Here is an 11,584-nt window from a genome sequence, read left to right as displayed (position 1 = left end):
GGAGATGGAGGATCTTGATCTACTGAGGTGTCAAGAACTGTTGAAGGCTCCACATTTGAGGGTGGATCTTGAGAGTCACAGCTGTGAGAAACTTGGTCTGATCTTGATGAATTGTCTGAGAGTTCAACATTCTTATTATCCTCTACAAAACACTGTTGCATATCAAAATCAGCAGAAGGACTGTCCTCTAGTAGCTTTGATACTCCAGGTAATTCAGAAGATATGCTAAGGTAATCTGGAGTGTCATCACCTGCTTCTTTTTGCAATGAAATAGTATTAGATAAATTAATTAAATTTGTTAATTCAGAGCAAATGCTGTAGTATTCTGTAAGATCTTCAGTAACAGTGTTAGGTGTAGCAGGACCTGATAAATTAATAGGAGTAGAGTGGGCAGAGGGCACACAAAGTGAGGAGTTGACATCAGGCATAAGACTCCTTTGAGCCATTGAACGTAATGTTGATATTTCCTTTGATTTGGATACTTCATCAGCTGTAATACAGTCCTCTCCACTTACTGAATTTACGTTTGTTTCTGTCTCATAGCCTGTGTCGGTTGAAAATGTACTATTTACCATGCTAAAATCTGTATCATCAAAAAAAGGTGTCATATTACCTTTAACATTGTCAGATTTTGATCCTGCCTTAACTTCTGATCCACACAGTGAATTTTTCACTACCAAAGTGGGAGACAACTTTGAATTTTTGTCAGGTTGTTCCACACAATGACTGTGATGATGCTTCTTTATAGGCAGGAAATCATCAACTGCCCACACATCTTCTTCTCTACTGCATACACTGTCCTTTTTGTTGATATTTTCACATTTCTGTGGTAACAATGACTTTGACGGAACCTCTTTCATAACATCAGGTTTATGTTTCCTAGGTGACTTATGCTTTTTCAAAGGAGACATTTTTTTTTTTTTTGGTGAATGAGAAGTACTAATACTTTTTATCTTAGGTCGTACAGAAAGTATTGTTGGGTCATTTTCCTTGTCACTGCTCGGAGATTTTAGAGCCCAATCTTCAGATTCCACATGTCTTTGGGTGACATTTGTGAAAACATTGCTTGCATGAAAAGTCTCTGTTATTGAATTGAAGGATTCTTTACAAACATCTGATGCTTGTAAAACATTATCCCTACTTGAAGTTGCAGTAACATTATCACCATCATCTGGTTTTGTATCTCTTAACACATCCCTATCTTCATCTTTTCTATGTTCTATTTCCGAAGAAAGCTCTTGTTTCCCACTAAGATTTTCATTTAATGGACACTTAAGCTTACTTTCATTGTGAGCAGGCAAGCTATTGAAGCCTGGTGGACTTGATAATATGTTTGTTTTTCTTGAAAAACAGTCTTTTAAAGAATTTGTTGTCATGTCTTCTAGTGCTATTTCTTGGAGGTTAACAACAGGTGAAGGGTTTTCTAAACTAGCTTGCAGATGCTCAGGGTCAGAATAACACATGGCCACACGAAGTGACTGGGGTCGCCTTCGTGGCCAAGAAGCCGGATGGGTGGAGTCTTTGGTCTGATTCAACAAAGTTACCAATGAATTACTATTACAGGAAGAGCTAACTAAAGTTCCTGGAGGCACACTATTGTTCATGGACACTTGGCTGTTAAGTGGAGGCACTAAGCCCATGTCTGGGTGGACATTTGGGCTGAAAGATAAAGGAATTACATGGCAATCACTGTCTAAGTCATTGCAGAGGATCATTGTATCCTTTGCTACAATAGGCTTCTGAAAAACTGACAGATTATCACCTTTACATTCCATATCTTTGTTATAATTTAAAGATACAGAATGTGAATTTGTATCATCATCAAATTTGACTAAAGAATTTACAGCGCCTGAGTATTCTGGAGAACCAAAACTTTTGCTCATGATAGGGAATGGCAAAACCTTATTATAAAACTTTTCCTTTTTAGCAACACAATCATATTCATTTGTAACACTTCCACCATTTCTATAAAACACTGAATTATACTTTGAAATCAAAGGCCTTAGTTCATCATTTGTGGTCAAGAGACCTGGCGATCCCAAAGAAGCCTCCTTAGCATCCGTGATTTCATCAAGGGGAGGAGAAGACTCAAATGAGTTATAGTTTTTGCCTGACTGTTTCTTGATATCAGGATACAACTTGTTATTTTCCCATTCTGCAGATGATCCATCATGAGTTATATAATCAGTTGAATGAATTTCTGGAGATGAAATGCACGAGAGAACTCCATGCCCATTTTCATTATCACACACCATCGAGTCAGAAACTTTTCTATCGCAGGACACTTCATCTCTTTTCATTTCTGGGGAGTCTTCTAAACAAGATATATTTTCATCATCTAAAAGAACATTTCCTTCACATGAAAAATTGAAGCAGTTGCTTAAGAGTAACTTAACTTTTTGCCATTCAGGATTATTATTTCTTTCCTGCCCAAAGTTTGGCAAACGCCTCAAATCATCATCACTGCTCCCTCCCATGCCCTCCACAAAGCAGTCAGCAGGCAAGTGACTAGCTGACTGGGAGGATGTTCCTCAGGTGATGTATGAATGAGATGACAAAATAGCTTGTACATCATCTGTTGTCTGATCTTGCTCTCCAATCCCACTATACTGTGTCGGTGCCAATGTATCTACAGACACATACACCTGCAACAAAAAAATATTTACTTAGTGAAATGCATGACTATATTTTGGCCTTAAAGTAGCAAAATGTGGTTTCAAACATTTATGATCTAATCATTTCATACTATTTCCAGCATGCTAGAGAGAGAGAGAGAGAGAGAGAGAGAGAGAGAGAGAGAGAGAGAGAGAGAGAGAGAGAGAGAGAGAGAGAGAGAGAGAGAGAGAGAGAGAGAGAGAGAGAGTGTGTGTGTGTGTGTGTGTGTGGGGGAAGGGGTAAGATTTCTACTTGCAAACAATAAACAATATATCTCCAACTCCTATATACAATCTTTTCTCCGAACTCATCCCAAAATAAAACAGGATTAGAATAATAATGAAATTCATAGTGAAAGCTTATCAGAACAAGTAACAATGAAGGACAGATCAAATTAGGAGTGGCTTTACATAATCTTATAGCATTCTCCCAGAGCTAAAGCATTCTATGATTATAAGGTATTAACAAAATCATAAATATATAAACACACACACAAAAAAGAAATATTGATAATATCCACTTGCAAGCTCTAAATAAGAAAAAAACTGTCCAGACTTCAAAGTGAAACATTTCTATATATAAATTTTCATTACCTGGGGAGGATCCATAGAAATGCTTTTAAATTCATCCACAAGTGTCAGCATAAAGAAATTGAATGCTGCAGCACACACCCACTCAGACACAGTGCTGGCCACATGGAAGCCCCAGCCCCCATCCTCAGGATACCACTTACGAGGGTCGCTACCTGGAAAAGAATACATGTTGTTTATAACTACAATTAAATTTCCCTTTATTGGAATCATATTTTCAAGTATGTGAATCTTGAATTGCTATAAAGAGAGAGAAAAAACAGACAATATCACACATTCCAATATCATTAATTTCAGCAAAGAATACTCACCTTTGAACTGTGAATGAGCAATACTTGCGCAAACACAACCCACCACAAAGAAGATGGAAGCCACAACAGCCAACCCCATACGAACATGGGCCATGGCCAAACTGTTCACCAGAGGATGAGTTTGGTAAGAGCACATTGCCTGTAGCGAGAAGGAAGACCATAACAACAATATTCTTACCATCCTAAGTTTCACACAGCACTCTGAGTTTGGCACTGCCTTGACATTCATCTAGAGCTCAGCTGAGTGGGGATATACAAGAAAACTCCTAAATAGTGGACTCATAAGTTCTGTGCTACAAAAATTCACAATTCTTTAACTTCACACTACTTACATTGATTTTTCATGAGTTCCACTTTATCATTTCTGTTCATTCATCTAAAAACTTATCAGCTGAACTAAAAAAAAAACTTCTCACATGAATACAGATATTCATAATGAACTAGAAGTTAGATAGATAAGAAGAATAGATCAGTTGAAGAAAAGACAGAATAAATATAAATATTGCCCCTTACCTGAACCCATAGGTATGTGGTTCCAAAGCCAAACGCAATCAGAGCTCCAGTTATATGCACAAAAAATACATTAGTCTCTTGGAAGTTTGCAACAATTGATATACCAAGAGCTGCAAGAGAACCAACACACAAACCAACACGATTCAGCCTCACAATGTTGGCTGAAGAAGAATGGTTGCGGTACAGCTCAGCAATCTGACGGAAGCGTATGTAGATTGTGACGAGTACTGCAAGGCAAATAATGATTGTGTTTCAATGCAAAGTACATACATCAAGAGAGTTTAATTTCAAAAGCAAGATAAAGCAACTCAATAAGCAAAAATAATCAGCTTACGTGAGGAGCTAACCCCTTCAATACTGTGCCACATCTTATTGACATTAGGAAGGGTCTACGAAATTCAGAAGATTAATGGCCTTCACTATTATATTTCCCACATTAAGTTTCTAGAACTGTAAAAAATCACCAAATAGTAAGAAAAATTAATATGGAAATGCAGCACGGTACTGAAGGGGTTAATCCAAGAAATCCACATATAGAAAGAAAGAGAACTACACTTGATTTTATTTGGCAGAGCACAGTCTTAAGATAACATTTTAAAAGAGAAATCACAGTTCATAATTAGAGAAATAAACATGACTAAATGGATTATAACACATCTTACTTGCAAATGCTCCAATGTTCAGAGCTTGACTGAAAATACAACTCTCTGGAGAGTAGGTTCCTGTATCACTGATGTATGGAAAGTCTGGTTCTGTGTGTTTCAGTAAGATTGATATGATGTATCTGTTGAAAAAGTCACAAGAGAAAATCTTTAAAACTCTCTCTCTCTCTCCATTCAGACATGTAAATAGATAATATAAAGTCAAGAGTAAATATAGATAAAAAAAAAAAAAATTTACAACAGTAAGACAAAAAAACAGAATTTTGCTCAACTTACGTGACAATGAAGGTAGCGGGGAAGAGCACAAAGACAGTGAGGGGCAGGAAGTATAAGTAGGATGATTCCATGATAATTGTCACCACTATCCTTTAAGTGGCAAGTCTTAAAAGCTGAGCTAGTGCTAAAGGAATACCTGTAATAATCTGAAAAGAAAATATACACACATGGATTAGATTATTACTGCAGCTCTATGAACTTACTTAAGGTGCTATTGTCTATAACAAGAAAATTTGATACAGTTACTGTAAAAAAATACGTATCTAATCCATTATTTTTTCATCCACTCTTCAAAGACCCCATGATACTCTCTCTACAAGTTGCATCATAACAGGGACAGTCATCAATAAGCAGTTTACTATTGACTAATCACATGCAAGTCAATTTTCCAGGAATGACTGAATCTTTTTGTCTATCCTTATGCTCAGCAATGAAATGTATCACTGACAAAAGTAACAAACATAGATGCCTGAATCTAAAACAATGGCCTGATAAATTATCAGATATTCCAAGAAAACTTTTGAACTGAAAAGGAAGATTACATTTTACTGATAGACAAAGATATTATCTGATAAATTAATTTTTCTAATAAATGAAAGCTATCTTTACTATCAGCTTCAATCTCTCACATAATCTTTGTACATTTCTGTCAATAGACATTTAAAATGGCTTCCTCATCTATAGTTTGTATATAAACTATACATATTGTTTTTCAATTATATAATTGCAAAAAATGTCTATGATAGCCAAAGTAATTAACAAAAGAAATATTACATTATGGTCACCTTTGCCCACACACACACACACACACACACACACACACACACACACACACACACACACACACACACACACACACAGAAAGTTTGAAAAATTATTTCAGAAAATTAGATTGGGAGGAGATGTTACAAATCAGAGAAGTGCAAAAGAAATATGAGATTTTTATGAAATATTATAAAGAAGGAGTTATGAAATTTGTACCAAAGTATAAACCGAGAGAGGAAGGAAGAAAGGATTGGTTTAATGCAACTTGTGTTAAGGCTAAGGAAAAGAGAGATGTGGCTTGGAAAAGATGGAAAAGAGCAGGAATATACTAAATAAGGAGAATTATAGAGTGGCGAGAAATGAGTATGTGAGGGTAAGGAGGAGGAAGAAAGAAAATTTGAAAAGATATTGTAGACAAGAGTAAGGAACATCCAAAATTGTTTTACAGGTTCATAAATGGTAAACTTAAAAGAGAGAGTCCATTGAAAGATTAAAAGGAGAGCAAGGGATAGTAGATGACCCTAAGAATATAGCGGAATTGCTAAATAATAGGTTTCAGCAAGTATTTACTAAAGAAACAATGTTTGTAAAGCCTCAGAATGTACAAGGAAATGTGCACATGGATGACATTAAGATACCTAAAAGGAGTTATATAAAATGTTGGAGGAACTTAAAGATGATAAAGCGATGGGACCAGATGAAGTTTCAGGAAAATTATTGAAGGAGTGTAGAGAAGAATTGATTGATCCATTATATGATATTATAAGGTGCTCATTAGAAACAGGGAAGTACCAGTAGAGTGGAAGAGAGCTGAAGTGGTGCCCATTTATAAGGGAGGCAGTAAGGAAGAGCCTCTTAACTATAGACCTGTGTCTCTAACAAGTGTGGTCGGTAAGATTTGTGAGAGGGTGATAAAGAAATATTGGATACGGTTCCTGGAGGATCATAAGTTATTATCGGATCATCAATTTGGCTTTAGGAAAGGGAGGTCATGTGTAACAAATCTACTGAGCTTTTATTCAAGAGTGGTTGACAAAATACAAGAGAGAGAGGGATGGATGGACTGTGTATATTTGGATTTAAAGAAAGCTTTTGACAAGGTACCTCACATGAGACTGTTATGGAAATTAGAGATTTATGGAGGACTGAAAGGAAAAGTGTTAAAGTGGATGGAAAACTACTTGAGATGGAGGGAGATGAGAACGGTAATAAGGGATGCAAAGTCGGACTGGTTGGTGGTGGAGAGTGGAGTCCCACAAGGCTCAGTGCTGGCACCAATACTTTTCCTTGTATATATTAATGACATGCCAGAGGAGTAAACAGTTATATTAATTTGTTTGCGGATGATGCGAAGTTGTGTAGGTGTGTGAAGAGTGAAGAAGATTGTGAAATTTTACAGGCAGATCTGGATAAGATTTGGGAGTGGAGCAAGAGGTGGCAAATGGAATTTAATCTGAGCAAAAGTCATGTGATGGAGATGGGGAAGAGTGGAAGACGGCCAAGAGGGTCATATAAGATGGGTGAAGAAGTAGTGTTGAAAAAGGTGGAAAAGGAAAAGGATTTGGGAGTGATAATACAAGACCATGGGCAGTTTGAGGCTCATATTGATAAGATGTTTGGAGAAACGTATAATTTGATAAAAATATTGGATTAGCCTTCCATTATATGGATAAAGATATGATGAAGAAATTAATTAGTACGGTAATTAGACCAAGATTGGAATATGCTGGAGTGGTTTGGTCCCCTTATAAAAAGAAGCATATAAGGAAGTTGGAGAGATTGCAGAGAATGGCAACAAAAATGGTTCCGGAATTGGCAGAAATGACCTATGAGGAGAGATTAAAAGAAATGAATTTGCTTACCTTGGAACAAAGAAGAGAAAGAGGAGATTTAATACAGGTTTATAAACTGTTGAACGGACTGGATGAAGTGGATAATGAGCAAATGATGTTGAGAGAGGAAAACTTAAATAGAACTACAAGATCGCATAGTAAAAAGATAGCCAAGGAATATGCTTGAAGGATGTGAAGAAATATAGTTTCCACAAAGATGTGTGGAGGTGTGGAATGGTTTGAGTGAGGAGGTGGTGTCAGCGAGGAGTGTGCGTAGTTTTAAAGGAAAGTTGGATGTGTGTAGATGTGGAGACGGGGCCACACGAGTATGATACCCAGGCCCTGTAAAATTACAACTAGGTGAATACAACTAGGTGAATACACACACACACACACACACACACACACACACACACACACACACACACACACACACACACACACACACACACACACACACACACACCCGGTAGCTCAGTGGTTAGAGCGCTGGCTTCACAAGCCAGAGGACCGGGGTTCGATTCCCCAGCTGGGTGGAGATATTTAGGTGTGTTTCCTTTCACGTGTAGCCCCTGTTCACCTAGCAGTGAGTAGGTACGGGATGTAAATCGAGGAGTTGTGACCTTGTTGTCCCGGTGTGTGGTGTGTGCCTGGTCTCAGGCCTATCCGAAGATCGGAAATAATGAACTCTGAGCTCGTTCCGTAGGGTAACGTTTGGCTGTCTCGTCAGAGACTGCAGCAGATCAAACAGTGAAACACACACACACATACAAATCATGGTATGACAAAAGGTTACAGATATGATAACAAATTATATCTGTACGACAACCAAAGGATTTGCGACTTAGGGGCTGAAATAAAACAAATCTCAAAAGTTAGGCATTCTATGACTTCTCAATATGAACTGCATAATTCATTTTGAAATAGATGCCTAATAAGTGACATTGAGAAATGCAAGGTAGAAATATCTGCCTGAAGCATACACACCCAGGATAGCATTTGCCTTTCTGTACTCAAAAGGCAAAAATCTTTTTATCAGCACTTAAATTCCAGTAGGGATGTATTTCAAAGAAAAGAATATAGAATATAATGCTCTTTGAGACCATGAAAGTTGGTGTTTAATTCAGATATATCTTTTTTTCTCATTATTTCACATTAGGAAGAACAAAAGGCAAGAGAAGAAAATGTGTTTTTTGATGATATTTCAAATCTTTTTGACCAAGAAGCAGCATCGTCTAACCATTTCTTGGTTGTGACTTTAATTCTTTAATTCAATTCTGTGATGTTATTTTTGTAAGGTAGTGCATTTCTTGCATCATCTCTTAACATAATTAGCTGAAATCTTGTAACCATAATAAGGTCAACTCTGATCAAATGACCCCTGATGGAATGGAACCTCAAACGAGAGTTTAAGCACTGATAAGACTAAAGAACTCCCCCTTCAATTCTCTTTGCCCATCTCCTCTCAAACTTCTCTAATAAAGCAAGTCTCTCAACCCACTATTATCTTGTTTCTTTCAGGAAGGGAGGGGAATGATTTATCTTTCAATTTTCCATGTGGGTTATGGTGTCCTAGCACATAGCACTGGATATAATATAACCCATCTCCATGTTTTTGACATACCTGAAATGCTATGAAGGTACCCCTGAAAGGTACATATGTATGCAATGGTTGATATTCATATGGCGGTAGGTTACGTGAATCTGAAAGGGTAAAGGTTGAAGACTGGTAATTTTCATGAAAACATGTAGGTTACGTGTATATCTAATGTTCTGTATCTACTTCTTTTTTCCCTTCTGCCGATCTGCACTACTGCCCACGGAATATTACCACTGTTCAGTATTTCGTAACTCTTGTCTAAATTTAAAATCTCGTTGGTACATTTTCCGGTGTCACGGGACAAGGGATAAGAGCCATCAACAAACAATCGTGATCTAGCACATTATGAACCACCCAATCAAATCCAGTCTCGAAGCGTTTTGTTGACATCATATTAGGCAAAAAAGGTTCATGCAATACTTACACTATGCTCTTGGAAGTCATCACACATCCCGCTACCTGGGATTATTCGTGGGCATGGCGGTACGCCTGCAGGTGTTCCGCTCCCCCGCATCAGCTGTTTGTGACTCTTGTTTTGACGGCTCACAAAAAATGGAGTCTTGCCTTAAAGGAGTAACTAAATCATTGTTGAATAATTTCTCGTTTATTTCTCGTTTATGCCTTTTCTTAGCGACCCGCCATACATTCCTCGACTTATGATAGTTGGAAGGAGGAAGGAGAGGACCACGCCACCCATCACCACAGGCTGCAGCTCACAGCGATGGCCATTAGCCAGCCACAGACAGCAGGGGTGGATTAGGATTATTTTATTTATTTTTTATTTATTTATTTTTTTTGGGGGGGCGGCGGGTGGGAGGGGAAATTGGTGGCGAGGCTTTATCAGCAAGAAATTCGCGTTGGAGGGGGGCGGGCGCTGTAAGCCCCCAAGATTTTTTTTTTTTTTTTTATTTAGTAATCGTCCCGAAGGCATTTTGAAGTTGCATGCAGAGTTTTAAATGCAATAACAACAGTGGTAATCTATTAATGCCCATTTACTCTAACACCAGTGAGGAGTGACTAATTTATTATTCACAAGAGCCAAAGGCAGAAATAGTTATTATAGCCTATCTTACAATCCTATTCGTACAGAAGTAAAATTATTAAACTCAAAGACTCACTAAGTCAAAGAATCTGATTCAGCCTTTTCAGGAATTAAGCCTTGTCACACTATTGTTCCGTATAAATGTGATACCTTGTACCATATATATATATATATATATATATATATATATATATATATATATATATATATATATATATATATATATATATATATATATATATATATACCTTCACTCGTAATAAACAAAATTCTGAGGGAAGCCCCACGCCTGCAGCTAGGATCCGCCACTGACAGACAGCTCGCCGGTATCTTGTAGTCATGCTAAAGGGCTAACTTGTAGTATTTCTTGTATGCACGCGAAGTAATTCTTAGCAGACTGTAGCAGAATATCGTCCGTATGACCAGAACAACCTATATGAACAATCTACAATCTTAGTAAGCAAATATGGTCAAAGTCGCCGCCGTGGTACAGTGGAACCATGCATGCTTTGGGATCCTAGAGGTCTTCAGGTATTAAGGCGAGGCCTTAATACCTCCTAGAGAAACCGCCCACAAGGACAATTCCACCCACTTCTCTATAAAGTATTAACGCCTCTCCACCCGCCTTGTCCACAGACTGTGATAACTCACAGACCGGAACAACGCGCGCGGTATATTATATAATTATACTATCTTACTACAACAAGTGCTTACTAACACCTGTTAGACTGACATCCCTGGCCTACTACTACTGCAATATATGATGTGTACAGCACATCCGGTGATATACACACAAGCCCAGACACCACCTACTAGAGCAAGAGCCAGGGGTCATTTATTTATTGGAAGTGACCAGGTGTTTGAGTGTTATTTCCTTATAGGGTATGGCTTGAAGTATCAGAAAAGCCAATCCTTAAGGTTAGCCAGTGGTGGACGAGGTCATGAGGTCAGGTCAAAGTTAAACTGCATGCCAAAATTTTACGTCTTAAAAATTTTATTCAAACTTATGTAACTCACTTATAAATAAAGCAACTGACCTGGGGTTTGTGGCAAATTAAAGGGTGATAATAGTTCTTTCTTTCATATTCAGTAAGTAAAATACCTAGAAACAATATTTAACTGCGAAAAAATAAAATGACAGTCGGAAATAGCAAAAAAATTTTACATACATAATAATATAATTAACTGTAATTTCCTTAATTACACACTTATATAACTATAAATTTTACATGTTATAGAGAATTTAATGGGCTATACACTGAACTTTTAAAAAATACGATTGCTTGAGTTGTTTGAGCGTGAGAGTGAAAATAGTGAGCAGCAGTGTAGTGTGCGGTG

The 11,584-nt window shown here is 37.4% G+C and overlaps 1 protein-coding gene across 5 annotated transcripts in view; it reads right to left on the bottom strand.

Moving 5' to 3' along the window:
* The window catches only part of LOC123517133 (DNA damage-regulated autophagy modulator protein 2-like), a 10,993-nt gene extending 1,081 nt beyond the window's left edge, over positions 1 to 9,912 (bottom strand). Inside the window, exons 1-8 of one of the 5 annotated variants that reach the window (XM_045277068.1) lie at positions 9,629 to 9,912; positions 9,229 to 9,308; positions 5,008 to 5,153; positions 4,732 to 4,853; positions 4,070 to 4,296; positions 3,557 to 3,695; positions 3,249 to 3,400; positions 1 to 2,645 (exon numbers count right to left, since the gene is read on the bottom strand). The exon at positions 1 to 2,645 is cut by the window's left edge and continues 1,081 nt beyond it. In XM_045277068.1, coding sequence (XP_045133003.1) covers positions 2,532 to 2,645; positions 3,249 to 3,400; positions 3,557 to 3,695; positions 4,070 to 4,296; positions 4,732 to 4,853; positions 5,008 to 5,078 — 825 coding nt within the window. In that variant the 5' untranslated portion in view covers positions 5,079 to 5,153; positions 9,229 to 9,308; positions 9,629 to 9,912 and the 3' untranslated portion in view covers positions 1 to 2,531. Of the gene's footprint in view, positions 2,646 to 3,248; positions 3,401 to 3,556; positions 3,696 to 4,069; positions 4,297 to 4,731; positions 4,854 to 5,007; positions 5,154 to 5,366; positions 5,467 to 9,228; positions 9,309 to 9,435; positions 9,606 to 9,628 lie in introns of those variants that run through there. The other 4 variants (XM_045277070.1, XM_045277067.1, XM_045277069.1 and 1 more) reach the window with 4 other exon arrangements.
* Positions 9,913 to 11,584: the final 1,672 nt, after the last annotated feature.

This window comes from Portunus trituberculatus, chromosome 41 (genome assembly GCF_017591435.1).
Source record: "Portunus trituberculatus isolate SZX2019 chromosome 41, ASM1759143v1, whole genome shotgun sequence".
NCBI classification, from domain to species: domain Eukaryota; kingdom Metazoa; phylum Arthropoda; class Malacostraca; order Decapoda; family Portunidae; genus Portunus; species Portunus trituberculatus.
The sequence above is the reverse complement of the archived record's forward strand: the minus strand, read 5'-3'. Positions and strand labels throughout refer to the sequence as shown.